This window comes from Cebus imitator, unplaced genomic scaffold (genome assembly GCF_001604975.1).
Source record: "Cebus imitator isolate Cc_AM_T3 unplaced genomic scaffold, Cebus_imitator-1.0 Scaffold379, whole genome shotgun sequence".
In the NCBI taxonomy this organism is placed as follows: domain Eukaryota; kingdom Metazoa; phylum Chordata; class Mammalia; order Primates; family Cebidae; genus Cebus; species Cebus imitator.
In genome coordinates, this window is record NW_016107694.1 from 459,108 (window position 1) to 485,059 (window position 25,952).

The 25,952-nt window shown below is 42.5% G+C and overlaps 2 protein-coding genes and 1 long non-coding RNA gene across 6 annotated transcripts in view; 1 reads left to right on the forward strand and 2 right to left on the reverse strand.

Moving 5' to 3' along the window:
* MTDH (metadherin) overlaps window positions 1-6,308 on the reverse strand; it is a 75,511-nt gene extending 69,203 nt beyond the window's left edge. For all 4 annotated transcript variants that reach the window (XM_037731064.1, XM_017507581.1, XM_017507580.1 and 1 more), the window contains exon 1: window positions 5,568-6,308. In XM_037731064.1, coding sequence (XP_037586992.1) covers window positions 5,568-5,948 — 381 coding nt within the window. In that variant the 5' untranslated portion in view covers window positions 5,949-6,308. The remainder of the gene's footprint in view (window positions 1-5,567) is intronic.
* Window positions 6,309-10,919: 4,611 nt separating this feature from the next.
* LOC108288614 lies at window positions 10,920-25,952 on the forward strand. The gene is made up of 3 exons (XR_001818767.2): window positions 10,920-10,931; window positions 12,652-12,657; window positions 25,816-25,952. It is a non-coding gene; the product is annotated as an uncharacterized LOC108288614 (long non-coding RNA).
* On the reverse strand, window positions 21,375-21,958 carry LOC108288613 (mitochondrial import receptor subunit TOM6 homolog). The gene has a single exon (XM_037731058.1). The coding sequence runs from the start codon at window positions 21,929-21,931 to the stop codon at window positions 21,707-21,709; it is 225 nt and encodes a 74-aa protein (XP_037586986.1). The 5' UTR covers window positions 21,932-21,958; the 3' UTR covers window positions 21,375-21,706.

A 25,952-nucleotide genomic window follows, 5' to 3' on the forward strand; every position in this document is an offset into this window, starting at 1 on the left:
AAAAAAAAAAAAAAAAATACAAAACTTAGCTGGGCATCATGGTGTTCGCCTATAGACCCAGTTACTCAGAAGGCTGAGGTGGGAGAGTCACTTGAGCCTGGGAGGTTGAGGCTGCAGTGAGCCAAGATCACACCACTGCACTCCAGCCTGGTTGACACAGCCAGACCCTGTCTCAAAAAGAAATTTAAAAATAAAAATAAGAAAATAAATTGGTAGAGAGAAAGAAGGGAATTTTAATAGATAAAAATAATGGCTGGGCATGGAAACTCACGCCTGTAATCCCAGCACTCTGGGAGGCTGAGGCAGGTGGATTGTCTGAGCTCAGGAGTTTGAGAACATGCCTGTGCAACATGGTGAAACTCCATCTCTACAAAAAATACAAAAATAACCAGGTGTGGTATCGTGCACCTGTAGTGCCAGCTACTTGAGGGGCTGAGGCAGGAGGATTGCTTAAGTGCAGGAAGTGGAGGCTGCAGTAAGCTGTGTTCACACCACTGCACTCCAGCCTGGGTGACAAAGGGAGACTGTCTCCAAAAACAACAAAGATGAAAATAATAATAAATAAAGAGACAGAGAAATCTAGCCAAGCAGAATTATTTCTTGTCTTAGGAGTAATAGTGAGAGACAAGTCAAAGGTAGGGTTAGATCATGAAGAGACTTAAGTGCCAAATCATGAATTTTGGATTTTATTCAACAGGTGATGGGGAAACTACTAAAGAGATGTGGACATCAAAGTCACATGATCAGGGCTGGGCTTCAAAAGACTCAACTCGCATGAGTGGGTAGAAAAGATTGGCAAAAAAGAAACTGGAAGCAGTTAGGATGAGGTTAGAATAGTCTAAGCAAAAGATAATAAAGCCCTAAAGTAGGGCAGTGGCAGTGAAACTGGAACAGAAGTAATGACTACAAAAGATACTGCACACCATTAGAATACAGTCAGTCACACATTGCTTAATGACAATAATATATCCTGAGAAATATATCTTTGTGCAAACATCACACAGTATACTGACACAAACCTAGGCTACAAACCTGTACAGCACGTTGCTGTACTGAATACTGTGGGCAATTGTAACACAGTGGTATTTTGTATCTAAACAAAGAAAAGGTATAGTAAAAATACAATATAATAATCTTATGGGGTCGCCATCATGTAGGCAGTCCTTCACCTCACAAAACTATAGCCAGATGAGGCAAACAGTCATTTTCCACTACAAAGAGAAAAAGAGGGCTCACATGGATATTTACCCGGCATGAATAATAGGAGTAAGCTGTATAAATACTTTCACTGGAAATCTTACTATATTACGCATTCAACAATTATTTTTTTGAGTACCAAGCACTGTGCAAGGCTATCTGGCAACAAACAAAATGAAAGACTATTATTTTATTCATTGAACTCAGAGATATGGCAATTATACTATAGCAAATCTCTATGAACATTCCTACATTAACATGCAAATAACCTGTACACTAAAATAAATTTTTGAGCTGGGCGAGATCATTCATGTTTGTAATCCCAACATTTTGGGAGGCCAAGGTGGGAGGATGGCTTGAGGCCAGGAGTTTGAGGCTGCAGTGAGCTATGAGCTATAATTGTGACTGTGCTCCATCATGGGCAATAGAGCAAGATTATCTCAAAAAAAAAAAAAAAAAAAAAAAAAAGAGACAATTTTCTTTGAAATTGATCCTGATTATGTGGTTCCAGTTGACATTCAAAGCCAATTGATACAGACCAGTTTTTGCACACTGCAATTTAAATCATTACTCAGATTAAAAATCAAATGAAATAGTAAGAGTGCCCATTTAATACAGACTTTGAGGTAGGTGTCATGAAAAATACATATAAGATAATAATTTTCAAAAATGTCAAGAACAGAGGTGGGAGGGGAAGGGAAAAAAATGCCAAGAACTAATCCCAGTAAAAAGTGACCCACTCACTTTTAATTAGGGAACAAACTGTAATTCATGCCCTAGAAGACCTATGGCATGATTTTATTAGGGGATAAAAAACAAATTGATAATGGAATTGCAGAAACTCCTTATAAACAGGTTAGTAAATACAGATTTAGCCACTGAAAATTTTGAAAACGGGAGCTACAAAATTTGGAATCATTTAAGAGAAAGCTAGAAACGACGAAATGAAAAGATCAGAGATCAGGAATCTACAAGCATCTTTTTTTTTTTTCTTTTAAGAGACAGTCGGCTGGGTACAGTGGCTCATGCCTGTAATCCCAGCACTTTGAGAGGCCGAGGTGGGCGGGATCACATGAGGTCAGGAGTTTGAGACCAGCCTGACCAACACGGAGAAACCCCATCTCTACTAAGAATACAAAAATTAGCTGGACGTGGTGGCGCATGCCTGTAATCCCAGCTACTCAGCAGGCTGAGACAGGAGAATCACTTGAACCCAGGAGGCAGAGGTTGTGGTGAGCCAAGATCGTGCCATTGCACTCCAGCCCGGGCAACAAGAGCAAAACCCAGTCTCAGGAAAAAAAAAAAGACCAAGTCTTGCTGTGTTGTTTAGGCTGGAGAGCTGTGACATGATCATAGCTCACTGCAGCCTCAAGGTCCAGGGCTCAAGTGATCCTCCCACCAGTGTCTCCCCCAATGCTGGGATTATAGGCATAAGCCACGGCACCTGGCCCAAGCACTTCCACAGGCATTCAAAGTGGCTCTGTTCCAAGTAGCCAGGGATAACACTTTGAAGAATCCTGCAGTGTTTTAACTCAACTGAGATTTTCAATTTGCAAACAAGATACACCAAACAGAGCAAGGTGAAATGCCTTACTCAAGTTTAGTGTTTCCCATTCTTGCCAGGCTGACAGAGTTGCCTTCTTTCAGTACTGGGCCTTTGCTGTTTCTCAGGCCTCTCACATTATTTTGCTCTTACTGCCCTCCCTTCAGCCCCTTTTTTAGACAGGGCCTCGAATTGGTTCACTGCAGCCTCCCCCTCCTGGCTCAAAGATCCTCCCACCTCAGCCTCCCAAATAGCTGGGACTACAGGTGCACACCACCATACTGGACTAATTTTTAAAATCTTTTCGTAGAGATGAGGTCTCACTATACTGCCCTGCCCAGGTCATTCTCAAATTCCTAGGCACTCCTACCCACTTTCAAAGTCAGCTTCTGTGACAAGGCCTTTCATGCCCATCTGGGTCCACATTCAGGTTGTATTGTTAATTTTTAAAGCATATCTTTTTCCACAAGGGAAACAAAAAGCTCCCTGGAAAGAAGGTGAGCTTTCACATTTGTATCCCTGTCACAGAGAGATATGTCAATATTTATTCCTTTTTACTGCCTTTAATTTGTAAACAGTATCTTGCTTTTCTTCAAGTAAATCCTTAGCACGGTTAAAGGTATCTAATGAATACTAAATAAACGGCAGCTTGTATTTCTTTGCCCTGTAAAGCTTCAGTTTTTCTAACTGTGGGTCATGCCTCACAGTCAAATGTGAAATGAATTTAGTGGGTCATGAAGAGTAAAAAAACAGCAGTTTTATGTGCGTACTGTAAAGTAAAATGTGTTTCTTACTGTGAGTTGCAGTCAGAAAAGCTTGAAAGCCACAGTTTTGTAAATGTTGGTTAAACTTCTCGAATACATTTTCAGTATTTGGTAGATAAGGATAATTTCTTACCCAATTAACATTCAGCCATCCAGTCTTCCCATTCTCCACTCCTCAAAGCTAATGCTAGGTTTACTTATTTATTCCCCACTTCCTTAATGTGAATAAAAAGGAGGGGGTAAATCCTAGTCTACTGAGCATTTTTCACAGTACTGTATTTTTCACCCGGGTCTGTACTCCTCCAGATGAGTCACTTGAGTGTTATAATGCACTTCGGATGGGCTCTTGGAGCACCTGCCTCTCTCAACTCAAGTCTATCTGAAATTCTACATGTCCCAAATAGGGCTTTGAAATCTTCACAATGTGCTTCATTCACATGGGTTTGTGCTTAATGTGGTTGTTTTTTTTTTTCCAAGATCACCTTCTTTCCTTACCTTAGAGCAAGATTCTCTATTTTCACCATTTTACTTTGATAATTGGTAATTCTTGAGAGTCTCCACAAGTTTTTAAATTATATATGTTCCAAATCAGTTCTATTTTCGTTTCTCCTAACTTAAGGTAGTAGTATTCACATTGACAAAGTTGTGCCTTTTCTAGGTTTCGTATGTATCTTGCATTTTTTTAATCAGCAGGCAAAACGTGAAGGCCTATCCAAGCCTAATAACGCACTCACTGTGACCTGTCACATCTATAATCTAGTTTTCTTTTTGTTACCAACAAAACTCTTGTTAGTTTGAACTCAAACCTCATCTCCTCCAATAACTTTCCTAAAGCCCTCCAATAAAATGTCTCCTACCTTCCAAACCTCATGAACACTCAGTTCGAACCTCTTTAACACCTATCAGGCTATGCAAAATTCTAATTATTTATGAATCTGTCTCCTACACTACTCTCCAAGATTGACTCTAGGTGGATACTCTGCACTGCCCTCCAAACACCAGAGTGCAAATTTCACATAGTAGGGCCTTGGTACTGGCTTACTCAACTGAACTGAAAAGGTGAAGAGCTTAATTCGGTGGATATAAAAATAAGTTAGGTGCTGTTCCTAACTCTGCAAATCCTCCATAGTCTCAATTTGCTCAAGTGTAAAATATTTTTAAAATGTTTAAAACTTTGAAAGATATAATGGGAGAACCATGGGAATGGCAATAAAGAATGTAAAAGCAAAGCATGAAGGTCTAAGACAGATGTGATGCCCTCTGCCACTTCCACACGTGGCCCAGTAAATCGGTGCCTGAATTCCTCTCTCGGCTTTCACCATTCTGCCCTGTCATCCCCTTTTACTCTATTTCACAAACCTACCACACCACGGAGGGTGCAACAGACTCCTTCGCTGAACTCGCCTTAGCTCTCTCATAGGACCACATACCTCCAAGCGTATTAGGTAACCGACTCCCTCTTGCCTTGCTCCTGTTCCGGCCTCTATTGGCCACAACTGCCAGAAGAGTGGGCAACCATTTCCGTTGAACAGTCCCAACTAAAATGGAAGCGCGTCTAGACCTGGACACCTTTAATCCCGCGTAAGCCCCAGAATTTCTAGGTCACCGTATTTCCTCCACTGGCTACTGTCTCAATGTGACTTGAGATAGAGATCTGTCTTCCGAGCGCAGTCTTTCCACAACTTCCCAACGCCACCTTAAGGTCCCACTACGCTCCACATGCAGCCTGCTCTGCGGGCCTCAAGGAAGGGTGCTGTGCTCTTCCAGCGGTCACGGTTCCCAAAGACGGCCTGACCTCTGGGCGCCTATCTAAAAGGACCCCCAGACGTAACTTCCTTCCTCGAAACTGGGCTTCCCTACCCGTCCTATACTTCCTGAGTTTCCCCCATTCCCCAAATACCATGACCACCTATCACCTCCTCCTCCACTTTGGGAGATCTGCCTCTCGGCTTTCGCCTAAGCACTCTTTTTCCCTCCCCGGCCTGGGCGCGGCCTCCCCCCAGCTGGAGGGTCTCCACGCCGGCCCTTCGCCCCTTCTCTACCGCCGCTCATCCCCTACTCACTTTGGGCTTCTCCGGCAGTTTCTTCCGGTTCTTCTTCTTCTGTTCCTCGCTCCGGAGATTCTTTAGCAAGGCCAGGTCGTCAGGGGCTGCGCCCGGCGCAACCGCCGTCTCCTCCCGCTTGCGGGGCGGGCTCCGCCGCTTTTTGCGGGCGCCGGCGCAAGCCGCGGCCCAGCCATAGCCCAGCAGAAACAGCAGCAGCAGCCCGAGCGCGCCCGTGCCCACCAGGATCACCCAGCCGGGGTACCGCTTCGGCTCCAGCCCCAGGTCGAGGCCCAGCTCGGTGCGCAGAAAGCCCAAGCCGACCGAAAGCATTTCCCGCAGCCGGGCCGAGCCCTCCTCGGCCTGCTGGGCCAGCTCGTCCTGCCAGCTCCGTGCAGCCATCTTCCTTCCCGTCAGAGGGACTCGCAGGATGACGCCGGGACGCGGAGACGCCGTGGAAGAGTCAAGGGAAGCGAAGATGGGCCAGGCCGGGTAGCCTCAGGCCCAGTGCATCGCGGCCGCCCCTCACGCTGGAGCCGGGGATCGGCCGCTGCCGCCGCGGGAAGGGCAGAGGGGTCTCCCAGGTTCCCCGCTGTCAGCCTCACTCCGCCGCCGCCAGGAGACCCGGGAGGCGGGAGGGAGTGTCTCCAGTGGCGGCCGCTAAGCGGCGTCTCGGCGCCAGCGCCAGGCCCCACTGTCCTCCCTCGGCGGAACAATGGCGGCTCGGGCCGCGACCCACGCCGCGCGCGGGGCCGACCGTGGGTCACGTGGGCGCCGATGGGCGGGGCGTGGGCGTCACGTGGGAGCGGGCGGGGTCGGGTGGGGCGAAGGCGAGGCCGTGACGGTTGGCAGTGGTCTGTTCTGGCCTGGTTAAGACGCGGCTTCGGGGACCCGTGACTGTCGACGAGAGGCTGGGAGGGGTTAGTTGGCGGACGCCTCCGTGGGGTATCTGGTGGCGCTGAGTTAGGAGACGTGGCGCAACGACTAAGTGCAGGGGAGGGGCCTCGTGGAAGGCGGGGGCGGGGAGGAGGATGCAGCGCTAAGAACCGGGTCACCGGGTCTAGGTCAAAGTCTCCCTGGCAGGTGTAGGGCTCTTCATGAATTTTTCTGGAGTGGTGAGGTGGAAGCGCGTTTCCTCCCTGGGGGCACCGGTCCGCCGGATCCTTCCAGAATGAGCTCCGCGGAGTCTGACGCCGGGCATTCTTCTTCCGGGGCCTAGGTTTAATTCACAAATTGGGTATTTCTCTCTAGGGTGTTTCTCCCCAGGGCAACTAATACACTGCCAGTTGCCAGGCTGGCGAGGACGCGTTCGCGTCGTTTGGCTCATTCACTCTTCTCAGTCCCCAGAATTCAAAAGTTGAAAAGACCGTGGGCGGCACTATTCTTTTCCTACTAATTTGTAGCTTTAATAACGCATCAGAGGAAGCACGTTGGATTGTATTTACATGTGGAGGGAGCTTTCTGGGTTCGTTTTATTTTAAGCTTTTCTACAACACTGCAAAAGGAGTTTCCAAAAATTCTGTTATTATATGCTGTGTTGTCCATCTCTGGGATGCAGCTATAGAAGGAAACGAATTGCCTTTTCAGATTTTAATTATGAGGAAAATGTTTGAAGGCTGCCTTACAGTTTTACGATATTTTGCTATAAAGAAACTATATTTTATCTGTAAATGATAATTAGCATGTAAGGAACTACAAGTTCACTTAAGTGAACTAAATACAGACTTTCTTAAGGAATACAACAAGGGTAATACTAATAAGCACCAAATACAAAAAATGTATTTTGACCTGTCTTACAACAGTGTTGTAATGCATATTGTGATTAATGTGTGGAAGGGAGTTTTCTAAATAATAAAATTATTTATTATTTAAAGACTAAATTAGGAGGCCAAAAACTTAGAAAAGGTTATTGGGATCTGCTTTAACTCCAGAAGTTTGTAAATTCCATTTATATTTGTGAAATAAGATGTATAATTCTACAAATGTGTTTTGGTTCCAGAGATGTGAAGGGTCGTGATTTTCCTAAGAAGTTCCACTGAGTATTCTGACCATTCTAGATAAACATCTGTGAATTTCTGAATTAAACAATTACAATAGTGGCTGGTGCAATGGCTCAAGCCTTGTAATCCCAGCACTTTGGGAGACTGAGGTGGGCGGATCACCTGAGGTCAGGAGTTCGAGAGCAGCCTGACCAACATGAAGAAACCCAATCTCTACTAAAAATACAAGGTTAGCCGGGCATACTGTCGCATGCCTGTAATCTCAGCTACTCGGGAGGCTGAGACAAGAGAATTGCTTGAACCCGGGAGGCGGAGGTTGCAGTGCGCCGAGATCGTGCCACTGCACTCCAGCCTGGGTGACAGAGGGAGAGCCTCAAAATAAAAATAAAAACTATTACAATAATAGTAGTGGGGTTTGCCAGTCCCTTTGGCAACCTATCGAGTATTGATTCAGTAAAATCAATCACCTTTCTTTTTTTCTGTCCTTTAATCTCAACAATAGAAAACAACAACAACAAAAATACTTTAAAAACAAAAATGAGGTCATACACTATTTACTTTTTTCGCTTGAGGTAGCCTTGAGTATATCAAGTAATAAAGCCCACCAGAAACATACCTGTAGTCCCAAAATGTTAGGTTTATTCATTTGCAATACAATGGAGTTTAGGTAAAATTTAAATGAAGCAATGCTTTGAAAGACTCAAAGCAGGCTAAACATGGAGGCTCACACCTACAATCCCAGCACTTTGGAAGGTTAAGGCAGGGGAATCACCTGAGGCCAGGAGTTCGAGACCAACCTAGGCAACATGGCAGAACTCTGTCTCTTGTAAAAATGCAAAAAGCAGGCCGAGCAAGGTGGCTCACACCTGTAATTCCAGCACTGTGGAAGGCCAAGACAGGTGAATCACATGAGGCCAGGAGTTCAAGCCCAGACTGAGCAACATGGCAAAGCCCTGTCTCTCGTAAAAATGCAAAAAATAGCTGGGCATGCTGGCACACTCCTGTAATTCCAGCTACACAGGTGGCTGAGGCATGAAAATTGCTTGATCACAGAAGGTAGAGGTTGCAGTGAGCCAAGATTGTGCCACTGCACTCTAGCCTGGGTGACAAAACAAGATTCTTGTCTTGGAAAACACAAAACCTCAAATCGAAGTGGTGCTGTCTGTAAGGAAGTTAATCTCAAGTCTAGCCTAAATAGAGTGAGAATCCTAATTCCTTATAAATGACAATATTAAGCTGTTGTGTCTGAAACCCTTTACCTGAAGCTCTGCACCTGGTTGGAAATAAGGACTGCTTTTTCTGGGAGTGACCCATACAGTGGAATACCACCCAGAGATAAAAAGGAATGAAGTATGAAGACATGTACCAACATGGATTATGCTGAGTGAAAGAAGCCAGATAAAAAGAGTACATAGTGTATGATCCATTTACATAAAACTTGAAAATGCAAACTAATCTATAGTGACAGCAAATGAGTGATTCCCTGGGGACAGGCGCAGAGTGTGGTGGGAGCAAGGAGAAATGGGAGAGAGGGAGGATTACCAAGGGTTACCAGGAAACCCTTGGGAGTGATATGTGCATTATTTTGATTGTGGTGATGGTTTTACAGGTATATATTTCAAAATTTATCAAATATATAAAGTATTGTTTAATTCTTTATATAATATTAAAGAGTGTTGAAGTATATTCAATACTTCAATAAAGCAGTTCAAAAAAAGATTTTAAAAAGTCACAGACTGAAGATCTAGTATTTGATAGAACATAGTGTCTATAGTCAACAATAATTTATTGTACATATAAAAATAAAAGTATAATTAGGTTGTAACACAAAGGATAAGTTCTTGAAGTGATGGATACCCCATTTACCTTGATGTGACTGTTATACATTGTATACCTGTATCAAAATGTCTCATGTACCCTATAAATATGTACATCGACTACGTACCCCCAAAAATTAAAAAATAAAGTGACTAACAGAGCTCAGATCCTAATAAGAGTGAGATGTTCCATTTTCACTGATAGGATTTCAAAGTTTCTGCCAACTATGATTTTAAAAAACAAGGTTTCTCAACACTATATCTTTGTTGTTTATTAACAAAAGCATTTTTTAATGGGTTTGCACAATATTCATTTAAAATACCATTTATAATGGCGAGATATTGTCTGTCTCTGATTTAACATACTTTATTGTTGTATAGTTAGGTTATTGACAGGATTTTTGTTTTTGTATTTTTGCCATTAAATGCAGTTCTGTCGTGAACATGTTTGTAACTAAAACTTTGTGAATATCCATGATTACTTCCTGAGATGGAGTAATGGTATTAGAATTGCCTGACCCATAGCTCACCATTTGTGAATTAAATACTTTGTTTCGAAATTTTAAGGGACATGAAGAAGTGCTACTTAATGCCCTTCATTTTATAGATGAGGAAAAGGGAGCTTCAAAGGGTCAAGTGTTATGCCCTAGAGTCTGAGTGACAGAGCCCAAACAGGAACTCAGACCCCTCACTGCTCTTGACCCTCAGTCACTCCTCTTTTTCAGTATACTGTGTGGTCAATTATTGGGATTAGTGTGTGTATTAGTTTGCTACGGCTGCCATGACAAAATACCACACACAGAGTGACGTAAACAACAGAAGTTTTTTTTGCTCAGAGTTCTGGAGTTGGTAGTCCAAGTCACGTGGCAGCCTGGTTGGGTTCTGGTGAGAGTCCTCTTTCTGGTTGCAGAAGTAGCTTATGTGACGGCTGGTGAAATCAAAATGATAGCTTGGGTCTTGAAAATGTAGATTCTTGCCATTATAAACTACCGGGTCACAGAGTTACACACCTAGGAGAATGATTTTATGGTAAAGCAGGGAATGAGTGTGTGCCAAGAATTTGGAGACACAGTCAGGAAAGAGTTATTCTCAGACTAAAGGAAGAATTAGTAAATAATGAAACTACCTGCAGAAGTATGCTCAGAATCCTAAGCTGTTTTGTAAATGTGTTGCTGCAAGGGCCAAGATGTTTCCTTTAAGAGATCAGAAGATAAGCTAAGAATCTGTATGGTACTAAAAACTAGATTTTATCAATTGTAGCTCAAGGGAACATCAGAGCGGGGACCAGGGGACGCCTGGAGGCTATGAAAGTGATAACAGAAATAAAAGTTATGGTCTACTCATTCAGTGGAATACATATGTGGTAAGAATATAAAACCATGCATGGGAATAATGAACACCAAATTCGAGATAGTGATTATTTCTAGGGAGAGTAGGAGAGAAATGGGATGAGTGAGAAGTATACAGGGGAACTACAAATATATAATGTTTTCTCTCTTAAACTAGGTTATGAGTTATGAATACACGGGTACTCCTTATCACTACTTTTTGTATGACTAAAATACTTTGTAATTTAAGTGACAAAAATTAAATGACAGCTGGATGTGGTGGCTGAAGCTTGTAATCCCAGCACTTTGGGAGGCTAAGGCAGGCAGATTGCTCGAGCAGAGGAGTTCAAGACCAGCCTGGGAAACATGGCAAAGCCCCGTCTTTCTAAAAGGTAGAAAAATTAACTGGGCGTGGTGGCACACTCCTGTCATCCCAGTACTCAGGAGACTGAGATGGGAGGATTGCTTGAGCCTAGGGAAGTCAAGGGTGCAGTGAGCTGAGATCTCGGCACTGCACTCCAGGCTGGGTGACTGAGTGAGACCTTGTCTGGGAAAAAAAAAAAGGATATTTGCACTCTGTTCTGAGCTTTTGTTTTGTTTTGTTTTTGTTTTTTTGAGACAATCTCACTCTGTTGCCCAGGCTACAGTGCAATGGCACAATCTCAGCTCACGGCAACTTCTGCTTCCTGGGGGTTCAAGCGATTCTCCTGCTTCAGCCTCCTGAGTAGCTGCAATTACAGGCATAATCCACTATGCCTGGCTAATTTTTGTAGTTTTAGTAGAGACAGTGTTTCACCATGTTGGCCAGGCTGGTCTTGAACTCCTGGCCTCCAGAGATCCACCTGCCTCAGCCTCCCAAAATGCTAGGATTACAGGCATGAGCCCCGGTGCTGGGCTTGCTCTGTTTTTCCAAGTAAGGTCTTGTGTTTTTGGCTAATCAGTCTCCTTGGGTCGTTTTTTCAGTAATTCCTTGATCAGATTTCCATTAAATCCTAACTCTTTGCTTTAAGGAAGCAAAAATCTCAAAACCTAGTTAGGCTACTTTGGGAAGTTGAGGCAGGAGGAATGCTTGAGTCCAGGAGTTCAAGTTCATAGAATACTGTGATTGCACCAATGACTAGCCACTGTGAATAGCCCAGGCAACAAACACAATGAGATCTAATCTCGAAAACAAACAAATCACCGAAAATATACCTAGTGAGAACAATGAAGCCTTCCTTAATGCAAGGGAGTGTGGTTCTAGTAAATTGATTTGAGCCTGGGAATCATGGTGGATGCTGCAGTGCACTTCCTGGATTCCTCTTCATTTCAGGAATGAAGGATTTATTCCTCAACTCTGGGAAACATCTGGAAGACATCCCTAAGCTGTCATACTTTGGGAGAGATTACTCAGGAAAACTTACTCAGCCAAAGTCATGCCTCCTTCTAGGTATAACCCACATCCAATGGACTGATCATCTTGGGCAGGGGAGTTTAAAGTCCTGGAGTTCTTGACCAAATTTGGAAAGATCCCAAGGACCATCCCAGCTCAGAGCACTCCATGGGCTTGGCTGAGGACTCTTGGTACATCTCAACTCAGCTCTCCCTCTGCCCAATCCTACTTCCTTCTCCTTCCACTGGCATTGGTTCCAAGAGCATTTCCTAATGTCCTGATTGCTGATCTGTCTGAAAGTCTGCTTCCCAGACAACCAACCTGTAACAGGGGTGATGAAGTATTTGAAAAGTATTTTATATCACTGAGGAGAGAGGTACTGTTTATGCAGAGATGTAGTGGAACACTAAATGCAATATGTTTAGGCTAAGTCTTGAAGGATGAATTAGGATATTGCTAAAAAGAGAAGGCGGGTGAGGATGGAGAGGAATTTCCAAGAATAGGACCAGAAAAAGCAGAGGCTTGGGCACAGGAAAGAACATAGTATGTCTGGATTATGAGAGACCTGTTGCGTAACTAGTAAGAAAGTGCATTGTATTTGGTGAGGGAGTGAAGAAGAGGGAACTGTCAAGAATGACCCCTAGGTTTCTCACTTCCAGTTTACAGATGATGGTGCCATTCACTGAAGTGGGGCACACTGGGAAAGAACTAAATTTTACAAGCCAAGATTGGTTTTCTACACATTGATTTTGAGAAGTACAAAATATTTAGATGAAGATATCAAATAAGCAGGTGGATATATGGGTGTAGACCCCAAAGTGGTGATCAGAATTAGGGGTACCTCTTGGTTTCCTTCCTCCAGCTTTTCATTCCTCAATAATTTGATGCTCTCTATAGGTTCTGCCCCTTGTACTTGATCTTCTGAATGGATGGAATTTATTTCCTTGCTTTTTCTAGTTTATTCCTGTTCATTTTTTAAATATCTCAAATGAAATGTCATTTTCTCCCAGAAGCTGTGCCCAACCACTAGATCAGGTCATTTCCTCATGTTATGGATTTTCACAGTACCATAAACTTTCAGAGTATTTTTCAAAATCATAATTTCACATTTATTCATGTGATTATTTTATCTCTCCTTCTGACTAGAATTTTCGTGAGAATAGGAACTCTGTTCGGTTTTGCTCATCTTTGTACCATATCCTATACTTGGCTAATGCCTAGCACATGGTAGGTGCTCAGAATATATTTGAAAGAATAGTTAATATTCATGTTAATGTGAATAAAAAAAAACTAATAGCTATTTACACATGGTGCAAAGCTGTTTCTCTAATTGAATGCATCAGTTGGTATTTTGTGGCAAAAAGATTCTCAGATTCCTGCTGGTTACCCCTACCTCCTAGTATTTATGTCCTTGTGTAATCCTGTCCCCATGCACATGTGGGGAACTTGTGGCTTGCTGTAACCAAAAATATAGCAAAAGGAGATGGGATGTCACTTCCATCATTACGTTACATAAAATTGTAGCTGCCATCTTGTTAGTAGACTATTTTCTCTTTCCCTTGCTGGCTTTGGTGAAGTAAATATCCATCAGAAGAGGCCCATGTAGCAAGAACTGAGCTATGAGCAGTCAACAAGGAAGCAAGACTCTCAGCATGATGACCCAGAAAGAACTGGGAATCCCGCTGGCAACCTCATGCATTCTTGCCTTTGGAAACAGATCACTCCCTGGTTGGTCATCAAATGACTCCCCAGTCCTGGCTGACACTTTCTGCGAGACCCAAAAACACAGGAGCAGGCACAGATGTACCCATATTCCTGGCTCACAAAAACTGTGAGATAGTAAATGTGTATTTGTCTTAAGCTGCTAAATTTGTGATAACATTGTTACATAGTGAGGGAGCACCGATTTGGTATTTTGGTACCTGGGAATGCCATGCTGCTATAAAAAATACCAAAATATGTGGAAGTAGCTTTGAAACCAAGGAATAGTAAGAAGCTGGAATAATTTTGAGGAGCTTGATAAAGTCCAAATTGCTTGAACATAGTGTTAGTAGAAACTTTAAAGACTTTAAAGGACTTTATGGACATAAAGTGGATAAAACACTCCCAAGTTCAAAAGGAAATGAGGAGCATGCTTTTAGAAGCTGGAGGAAGGGATATATCTTCATTATGTAATGGCAGAAAATGTAGTCAAATGTCTCTTGCAATTATGTGGTAAGCAGAACATGTAAGTCATGGATTTGGATATATAGGAATGGATATTTCAGAGCAAAGTGTTGAAGGCCCCACTGGATTTCTTCTCAATATTTATAGTAAAATGTGAGAGGAGAGAAATAAATGGAGAGAACTATGAAACAAAAGGAGTTAGGACTTGATGATTTTGAAAATTTTCAGTCTCTTCAGTGGGGAAAATATGCTGGAATAAGAAATGGCTTCCAAGCACTGTCAAGAAAAATGGCAGAGAGGCTGGGTATGGTGGCTCATGTCTATAATCATGCACTTTGGGAGGGTGAGATGGGATGATTTCTTGAGCCCAGGAGTTTGAGACTAGCCTGGGCAACATAGCAAGACTCATGTCTACAAAAAATAAAAATTAGCTGGATGTGGTAGTGAGCATCTGTAATCCCAGCTACTTGGGAGGCTAAGGTGGGAGGTATCTCTTGAGCCCAGGAGTTTGAGACTACTATGAGGAGCTATGATTGCACCACTGCCCTCCAGCCTGGGCAACAGAGTGAGACCCTGTCTCAAAAAAAAAAAAAAAGAAGAAAAAGAAAGAAAGAAAGAATGAAAGGGAGAGAGAATGAAAGAAAGGGAGAGCGAAAGAAAGGGAGAGAGAAAAAAGAGAGAAAGAAAGAGGAAGAAAGAAAGAGAAAGAGGAAGAAAGAAAGAAAGAAAACAGCGAATGGCAGATGGTAGAGGAAATGTTGGAGGTGTAACTATATAGCCTTCTGTTAAAATCTCAGAAGGATGAAAGAATCAGTATTTAGTTACATAAAAAGCCCTTGAAAGAGATGAAGAATGTGCCTCAAGGACCTTTTCAATGAAGCCATAGGTCTTCTAGGAAGTTTAAGGACACTGTTCCTCAGCAAAATCAACAGGAGCCCAAGGTAGAAAAAGATCTTACCTAGATCAGTTCTTTGGATGTGGCTTTTATCCAATGGAGTGAACTCAAATGAAATTCACAGAAATCCCACAAAGTTTTCAAGAAAATTGTATTACCAAGAAACACTGCCAGTTTTGAGTGAAAGGGGCAGAGAGAGTAGCAAATGAAAAGAAGGCATTGGACTTCCAAAATTCTATCAGCCAGAAGCGGCATAAGAAAACCACTAAGCTTCCAACTTTATATCTTTCATGAAAAAGGAAGGGAGACTCAGAAGGCAGAACCAGGAGCACAGAGGGTGGAGTCAAGATCCACAGAAAATTATTTCCATACATCAAAACCTAATCAAGGAACTTCCAGTATGCGCTGAGTTGCATTTCAGAATTGCTATGGACCACTACCGTTATATCTCACACTTCCCTCCTTTTCCTATTTTTTAGAGACAGGGCCTTACCTAGGCTGGAATGCAGTGGTGCCTTCACAGCTCACTGCCGCCTTGACCTCCTGGGGTCCAGTGATCCTCCTGCTGTAGCCTCCTGAGTAACTGGGACTATGGGTGTGCACCACCACAACTGGCTAGTTTAAAAAATTTTTTGTAAAGGTGAAGTCTTGCTGCCGGCTGCGGTGGCTCATGCCTGTAATCCTAGCACTTTGGGAGGCTGAGGCGGGTGGATCACAAGGTCAAGAGATCGAGACCATCCTGGCCAACATGGTGAAACCCCATCTCTACTAAAAAATACAAAAAAAAAAAAATTAGCTGGGCGTGGTGGCACGCGCCTATAGTCCTGGCTACTCGGGAGGCTGAGGCAGGAGAATTGCTTGAACCCAGGACACCGAGATTGCAGTAGGCTGAGATTGCACCACTGCACTCCAGCCTGGCTCCTGGTGACACAGCAAGACTCTGTCTCAAAAAAAAAAAGATGAAGTCTTGCTATGTTTTCCAGGCTGGTGTCAAACTCCTGGTCTCAAGCAGTTCTTCTGCCTCAGCTTCCCAAAGTGCAGGGAGTGTGTACTTTGTCTACAGCTAAAATTAGAACACTCCCTATTGATCAGATGCAGTGGCTCACACCTGTAATCCCAACACTTGGGGAAGCCAAGGAGGGCGGGTCGCTTGAACCTGGGAGTTTGAGACTAGGCTGGGCAACATAGGGAGACTCTGTCTTTACAAAAAATACAAAAAGTTAGCCAGGTGTGGTGGTGTGCACTTATAGTCCTAGCTACTGGGGAGGCTGAGGTAGGAGGATCACCTGAGCCCCTGGGAAGTCAAGGCTGGAGTGAGCTGAGATTGAATCACTGCATTCTAGCCTGGGCTATGGAGTGAGACTCTGTACCAAAAAAAAAAAAAAGTTGATACAGTGGCTCATGCCTGGAATCCCAGCACATTTGGGAGTCTGAGACAAAGGATTGCTTAAGCCCAGGAGCTCGAGACCAGCCTAAGAAACATGGGTGAAACCCTGCCTCTATAAAAAATAAAAAAAATTAGCTGGGCGTGGTAGTGGCTGCACCTGTGGTCCCAGCTACTTGGGAGGCTGAGGTGGTAGAGTCACTTGAGTATGGCAGGTTGAGGCAGCAGTGAGCCAAGATCATGCAACTGCATTCCAGCCTGGGTGACAGAGCCAGACCCTGTCTCAAAAAAAAAAGGAGAAGGAGGAGGAGGAGGAGAAGAATATAAGTTATATGCCTTTGGAGAAGTTTACTTAACAAGAGGTGAGGGTTGGTAATAGAGAATAGTGCCTAAGTCTGGTGTGAACAAGAGTAACAGGATGTATTAGCTCGGGCTGCCGTAACAGAATACCACAGCGGCTTAAACAGCAGACATTGATTTCCTCACGGTTCTGGAGGCTGGAAGTCCAAGATCAAGATGCCGCCAGGATTAGTTTCTTCTGGCCTCTCTCCTCGGCTTGCAGATGGCTGCCTTCTTGCCGTGTCCTCACATGACCTTTCCTCTGTGTGTCCTTGGAGAGAAAGAGAGAAAGAGAGTTCCCTGGGGTCTCTTCCTCTTCCTATGAGGACGTCAGTGGTGTCAGATTAGGGTTCCACCCTTATGAACTCATTTAAACTTAATTACCTCCTTAAAGACTCTGTATCTCCAAATATAGTCACATTGGGGGTTAGGACTTCAAAATATGAATTTGTGGATGGGAGGAAACACTTCAGTTAATAACATAGGATAAGAGCCGGGACTATTCTGTAGTCTTTGAGGACAAGGATGTAATAAAGCTAGTTTGCCAGCATCCCTTGCTAGAACATGTGCTCTACTGGGGCAGGAAGGGTGTCTGACTTGTATAACATGGTACTCATAGCTCTTACTGCAGCGCCTAGTCATGTAGACATGTATTGAATGAATTAGTGAATGTGGCATTGGAAGGTGTGTTCAAAGAAGGCTATCTCAGTGGTCTAAGACGTGAGGTACCCCAAGTACCTAAATTCATTCAGGGTGGGAATGAAGAGAAAGGCTGACAATGAATGGCAATAAGCAGTGACAGTAAGAAGCGGGATAAAGCAGAGGGAAGAATCGTGGGTGTGTAATCCTCTGTGACTAAGTGACATGGTGATCACTGTCCCATTAGTGAAAATAGAGAAACTGAGAAAAGTTAGCTCATTATTACTAATCCTCACTTTGAAATGAGATTGCTGTCATTAATTTAGGACTAATGATGATTTGTAAAGCTGAATGTTCTCATAACTTCTCCCAGATGTTCCCTGAATGTTCTCTAAGATGTGATTTATCTCACTTTCGGCAACATTCAGGTATCCTGTATTCTTACCACTCTCACCTAATTTGGTGGCCTGAAGAGAATTATAAGCACTAGGCTGGGCAAGGTGGCTCACATCTGTAATCCCAGCACTTTGGGAGGCTGAGGTGGGCAGACGGCTTGAGCTCAGGAGTTCAAGACCAGCCTGGACAACAGGGCAAAACTCTGTCTCTACAGAGTACAAAAAAAAAAAAATAGCTGGGCATGGTGGTGCACGCCTGTAGTCCCCCAGCTACTCGGGAGGCTGATAGGAGGATCACTTGAGCCTGTGGCGGTCGAGGCTGCAGTGAACTGTGATGGCACCACTGCACTACGACTTGAGTGATAGAGTGAAATCCTAAGTCGAAGCAACAATAACAACAACAACAAAGAAAATTGTAAGGACTAGAAATACACATTTCTTTTTCTATTTTTCTTTTTTAGTATTTTATTTGATTTTTTTTTGAGAGAGGGTCTTTCTCTGTCACCCAGGCTGGAGTGCAGTGGTGCAATCATGGCTCACAGCAGCCTCAACCTCCCAGGCCCAAGTAATCCTCCTGTCTCAGCTGCCCAAGTAGCTGGGACCACAGGTGCATGACATAACACCTGACTAATTTTTTTTTAATTTTTATAGAGGCAGGGTCTCCCTATGTTTCCCAAGCTGGTCTCTAACTCCTGGGCTCAACCATTCCTTCCACCTCAGCCTCCCAAAGTGCTGAGATTATAAGCATAAGCCACTGCACCCAGCCTCTCTTAATAATACTACTTCTTTTATTTGTGGTAGCTGTAGTAGAAATAGAAATTATGGTCATTGAGTGGCTCATGCCTGTAATACCAGCAATTAGGGAGGTCAAGACGGGTGGATCACTGGAGGTCAGGAGTCTGAGACCAGTCTGACCAACATGGTAAAACCCTGTCTCTGCTAGGAATACAAAAATTTAGCTGGGCATGGTGGCATACACCTGTAGTCCCAGCTACATGGGAGGCTGAGGCGGAAGAATTGCTTGAATTCAAGAGGTAGAGGTTGCAGTGAGTCGAGATTGCACCAGTGCACTCCAGCCTGGGTGACAGAGCCAGACTCCATCTTAAAAAAAAAAAAAAAAAAAGAAATTATGGTCATGTTGGGCATCACAAAGATATAAAACCTCTAGGTACTAGTGCTCTTTATTTCAAGGTTACTTCTCTTTTTCTTCACTTCTTCCTTGTATTTATAATTCTAAGGGAATGACTCAAAACTAAATTTCTCAGTTCTCTAGCTGTGTTATTTATGAATGGAAATTTGCATCTAATGGCAATCTACTTTCTGAAAGAGCTCATAATTACAACAATCTCAGTTTTTTTTTGAACTTTTTGAACATATCTCTTATGAACACTTACTTTGAACATATTTCTTATGAACACACTATTCTTAGCTAACTTTAAAACTGAAACTCAAGGCCAGGTGCAGTGGCTTATGCCTGTAATTCCAGTACTTTGGGAGGCTGAGGCAGGTAGATCACTTGAGGTCAGGGGTTTGAGACCAGCCTAGGCAACATGGTGAAACCTCATCTCTACTAAAAATGCAAAAATTAACTGGATATGGTGGCATGCACCTGTAGCCCCAGCTACTAAGGAGGCTGAGGCAGGAGAATAGCTTGAGCCTGGGAGGTGGTGGTTGCAGTGAGCTGAGATTGCACCACTGCACTCTAGCCTGGGCAACAGAGTGAGACTCTGTCTCAAAAAAAACCCCAAAATAAAAACAAACCTGAAACTCAACAGACTATTAAATATAGTTTTAGCATACATGGATAACATCTGCTAATAAAATTTAGCCTCAAGAAATTACTTATTATTAATGATTGGAATCTTTCTTCTAGCCTTTGCCCTAGCTGCTCCAAAAGAGCAAAAACCAAATTCAGAATTTAGACACACTCTGCTTCCAGACTGTGTTAATGTTCTTTATGAATAGGCAGCATTTGCTGCTACTCACAAGTCCTTGAGAATAGGATTTGCTCATTGGGTTAGGACTTTTATAATTAGGTGATATAACGACCATTTAAAACTATTGCTTCATGTTAATGTCCACCAATTTTAGTAAAGTTATCTCTCTTTGTACAGAAATTTGTATAATTCTTTGAATGTTTTATTGCTCCTTGCCTTAAATACTCTGTAACAATTAGTGAACATGAAATAGCAATTAGTAACCAAAAAACACATGAATTGTAAATGTGACATTGAAATTGCAAGATATTTCAATCAGGATAAAGATTTAGCTACTTTAACAAAGACCAACACAAATTTAAACAGAATAGAATTTTATTTCTCTAATCTGTCACACACGGATAGAGTTTTAAAAATAATAAAAAAGGAAGATGGCCGAGAGAAGCCAGTGCCAGAATGCAGTTCCCAGTGAATGAGACGCAGAGGGCTGGAGGACTTCACGGTTCCAAATGAGGTGCCGGGTTCATTTCTGTGGGACATTTACAGAACTCTCCGCCCCAAATCCACAGAATACACATTCTTCTCAGCACCACATTGCACTTACTCCAAAATTGACCACGTAATTGAAGTAAATCACTCCTCAGCAAATGCAAAAGAACAGAAATCATAACAAACAGTCTCTCAGACCACAGCACAATCAAATTAGAACTCAGGATTAAGAAAAACACTCAAAACCAAACAATCACATGGAAACTGAACAACTTGCTCCTGAAGGACCAATGGATAAACAATGAAATGAAGGCAGAAATAAAAACGTTCTTTGAAACCAACAAGAATGAAGACACAATGTACCAGATCCTATAAGACACATTTAAAGCAGTGTCTAGGGGGAAATTTATAGCAATAAATGCCCACATAAGAAACAAAGAAAGATCTAAAATCGACACCCTATCGTCAAAATTGAAAGAAGTGGAGGAGCAAGATCAAAAAAACTCAAAAGCAAGCAGAAGAAAAAAAATAACTAAGATCAGAGCAGAACTGAAGGAGATAGAGATACAAAAAAACCCTTCAAAAAATCAATAAACCCAGGAGCTGGTTCTTTGAAAAGATCAACAAAATAGACAGACTGCTAGCTAGACTAATAAAAAAGAAAAGAGAGAAGAATCGAATAGATGCAATGAAAAACAATAAAGGGGAGATCACCACTGATTCCTCAGAAATACGAACTACCATCAGGGATTACTACAAACAACTCTATGCATATAAACCAGTAAATCTGGAAGAAATGGATAAATTCCTGGACACTTGCACACTCCCAAGACTAAGCCAAGAAGAAGTTGAAATCCTGAATAGACCAGTAACAAGGTCTGAAGTTGAGGCAGCAATTATTAGCCTACCAACCAAAAAAAGTCCAGCTCCAGATGGGTTCACAGCTGAATTCTACCAGACATACAAAGAGGAGGTGGTACCACTCCCATTGAAACTATTCCAAACAATACAAAAAGAGGGAATCCTGCCTAACTCTTTCTTTCTTTCTTTTTTTTTTTTTTTGTATGTGTGTGCAGTATTTATTTCAAATGTTTGTTAAAACAGCATTGTTATTTCTCAGGACAAGAACAAAGATCACCACCTGGAGAAGCTTAGAAACTTTGTACAGAACTTTACAGAACAGAGGCAATACTTTAGCTTAAACTTGTCTGCTGACCAGAGAATGGAATTCTGCGTGGACTCAAGGAACAAAAGGAAACTAGGCAGGGATAAGGAAAAGGAAAGTGCCCATCTAAATCAAACTTCAGCTGCCATCAGGGCACATCTTGTGATGGTCACAGATTGTAGGTTGTTTTCTGGAAGGCTCAGGTTCAGCACAGGATTCCATTTGTCCACTTGGCTACACCCCTGGCTGAGGTGCCATGAAGTCAATGTCACTCAAGTTCCTGGCCAGCCAAACTCCCGAAGCAAAGAGTCCCAAATTGAGAATCAAGTTCCTCTGAAAGTCATTCCTGTCAGTGGCAAAGCAGTAGACACCCCGAAGCCAATCTCCCACGTCGTCCAGTATTTCGGGGGTTTCATTAGCCGAGCTGGCAGTGCTCACCAGGACCCCGCTGGAAGCCATAATAGGAAGCTTCGCACGAACTTCGTTGGAGGACCTGCCTAACTCTTTCTATGAAACCAACATCATCCTGATACCAAAAACTGGCAGAGACACAACTAAAAAAGAAAACTACAGGCCAATATCCATGAAGAACGTTGATGCAAAAATCTTCAATAAAATACTGGCAAACCGAATTTGACAGCACATCAAAAATCTTATCCATCACAATCAAGTAGGCTTCATACTGGGGATGCAAGGCTGGTTCAACATAGGCAAATCTATAAACGTAATTCACCACATAAACAGAACCAAAGACAAAAACCACATGATTATCTCAATAGATGCAGAGAAGGCCTTCGACAAAATTCAACAGCACTTTATGCTAAAAGCTCTCAATAAACTAGGGATTGATGGAATGTATCTCAAAACAATAAAAGCTATTTATGACAAACCCACAGCCAATATCATACTGAATGGGCAAAAATTAGAAGCATTCCCTTTAAAAGCTGGCACTAGAGAAGGATGCCCTCTGTCACCACCCCTATTCAATATAGTATTGGAAGTTCTAGCTAGAGCAATCAGGCAAGAAAAAGAAATAAAGGCATTCAATTAGGAAAAGAAGAAGTCAAATTGTCTCTATTTGCAGATGACATGATCATGTATTTAGAAGACACCATCATCTCAGCCCAAAACCTCCTTAAGCTGATAAGCAACTTTGGCAAAGTCTCAGGATACAGAATCAATGTGCAGAAATCACAAGCACTCCTATACACCAATAACAGACAAACAGAGAGACAAATCATGAGCAAACTCCCATTTACAATTGCTATAAAGAGAATAAAATATCTAGAAATACAACTAACAAAGGAGGTAAAAGATCTCTTCAAGGAGAACTATGAACCACTGCTCAAGGAAATAAGAGAGGACACAAACAGATGGAAAAACATTCCATGCTCATGGTTAGGAAGAATCAATATTGTGAAAATGGCCATACTGCCCAAAGTAATTTATAGATTCAATGCTATCTCCATCAAGCTACCATTGACCTTCTTCACAGAACTGGAAAAATCATTTTAAACTTCATATGGAACGAAAAGAGAGCCCGCATAGCCAAGACAACCCTAAGCAAAAGGAACAAAGCTGGAGGCATCACACTACCTGACTTCAAACTATACTATAAGACTAGTGTAATCAAAACAGCATGGTACTGGTACCAGAACAGAGATAGAGACCAATGGAACAGAAGGTCTATATCTTGGAGGCAACACCACACATCTGCAGCCATCTGATCTTTGACAAACTGGACAAAAATAAGCAACGGGGAAAGGATTCCCTGTTTAATAAATGGTGTTGAGAAAACTGACTAGCCATATGCAGGAAGCTGAAACTGGACCCCTTCCTAACACCTTATACAAAAATTAACTCCAGATGGATTAAAGATTTAAACATACGAACTAACACCCTAAAAACCCTAGAAGAAAACCTAGGCAAAACCATTCAGGACATACGCATAGGCAAGGACTTCCTGACTAAAACACCAAAAGCAATGGAGACAAAAGCCAAATAGACAAATGGGACCTAATTAAACTTAAGAGCTTCTGCACAGCAAAAGAAACAATCATTAGAGTAGACCAGCAACCAACAGAATGGGAAAAAATTTTCACAATCTACCCATCTGACAAAGGGCAAATATCCAGAATCTACAAATAACGAAAGTAGACTTACAGGAAAAAAACAAACAAGCCCATCCAAAAGTGGGCAAAGGATATGAACAGACACTTTACAAAAGAAGACATATATGAGGCCAACGAACATATGAAAAAATGCTCATCATCATTGGTCATTAGAGAACTGCAAATCAAAACCACATTGAGATACCATCTCATGCCAGTTAGAATGGTGATCATTAAAAAATCTGGAGACAACAGATGCTGGAGAGGATGTGGAGAAAAAGGAACGCTTTTACACTGTTGGGTGGGAATGTAAATTAGTTCAACCATTGTGGAAGACATTGTGTGATTCCTCAAGGATCTAGAAATAGAAATTCCATTTGACCCAGCAATCCCATTACTGGGTATATACCCAAAGGATTATAAATTGTTCTATCATAAAGACACATGCACACGCATGTTCATTGTGGTGCTGTTTACAATAGCAAAGACCTGGAATCAACCCAAATGCCCATCAATGATAGGCTGGACAAAAAAAATGTGGCACATATACACCATGGAATACTATGCAGCCATAAAAAACGATGAGTTCGTGTCCTTTGTAGAGACATGGATGAACCTAGAAACCGTCATTCTCAGCAAACTGACACAATAACAGAAAACCAAAGACTGTATGTTTTCACTCATAGGCAGGTGATGAACAATGAGAACACTTGGGCACAGGGAAGGGAACAACACTCACAGGGCTAGGTTATGGGGTGGAGGGGAGGGGAGGGGATGGAGGCACAGAGGTGGCAAGTACGGGGAGGAGGGGGAGGGATAACACCTGGAGAAATGCCTGATGTAGACAATGGTGGGGGCAGGGGGATGGAGACAGTGAACCAACATGGCATGTATGTACCTATGCAAGAATCCTGCAGGATGCAGGACGTGCACATGTGCCCCAGAGCCCCAAAACAATAAAAAATAAATAAAAAAGAATTTTATTTCTCATTTAATAGTCTGATTCCTTTCTCAGATAATGCTGATATGTTGGTTCTTCGATGCTGCTGTTCAAGTGTCCCTAAAATATTAGCCTCATCTGCTTGGTCCTAGAGGGTTTGTCGCCATGTCTAAGTTCCAGGCAGCAAGATGGGAGAAGGCAAAGTAGAGTAAAAAGCATGTTATCCATTTAAGGGACACAACCCAGAAGTCGCATGTCAGTTGTGTTCACTTCTACTTTTTTTTTTTTAAGACAGGGTCTCATTCTGTTACATAAGCTGAAGTACAGTGGTATAATCATAACTCACTGCGACCTTGAATTCCTGGGCTCAAAGGATCCTCTTGCCTCAGGCTTCCAGGTAGCTGGCATGATCATGGCTCACCGCAGCTTCAACCTCCTGGGCTCAAGGCATCTTTCCACCTCAGCCTCTTGAGTAGCTGGGACTACAGGTACACACCACCAGGCCTGGCTATAAATTTTATTTCTTAAGAGAATATAAGGAGTATGAATTTGGCATGCCAAAAGTTATGACTCCTTACTCTCAAATTACGGCTTGTTGGACTAAGCTGCTTGACTGCATGTTCAGTTGTGAAGAAGTAAACAAAAGCAACCTTATGCTGCATCAGCAAATGCTAAAAATATATTGTCAAAAACTAAGTGTAAATGAAGTATAATTAACTGTTTTATTTATTTTATGGATTTTGCAATGGAAGCTCTAGTAACTTGCAAGTCCATTATTTGAATTTCAAAGATTTGGCCTTTGAATTCACTTGAGTCACCTAACTTTATATAAAAGTAATGAACAACCTATCTGTATGGAAATTTCTGGCTTATTTGTTGTTCTGAAATTTTATGGTTAAATCAGCACTTCTGAGAAAGCTAGAGGCTTTGAGTAACCAGCTTTTCAGTTAAGCATACAATGTAGTGGATTTCAATACTTTCTAGATAGAGAACTCTGAGCCTTAGAAAGTACTTTGACTTTCCCGTCCGGCACCAGCGCCAGCGAGGGAGGAAGAAGCGTGAAGAGCCAACAGTCATGCGGGTGTGGTGTGGCGGTGTGGCAGGTGTGGCGGTGGTGGAGCCGGAGGGCCCATCGCTGGGCTCTGCGAGGTGCGAGAAAGCCTTTGGGTTGAAGATGCATGAAGGTCACCATGACAGGCATTTTCCAAAAACTTGTAGAAGGCTGTGAAAAAACCACTAGGATCACACAGCATGTATTGAGCATATACGTTGCTGTAGATGAATGTTCTTAGCTTGCCTCAAGTGTGGCATGCAACATTTTGGAAAGAAAATTGAGGACTTATTCAAGAAAACATGAACAGAAGCAAATGATGAAATGAGTATTTTATTTAATATTGATAACATCACAATACATTATGGAGGAAAAAAA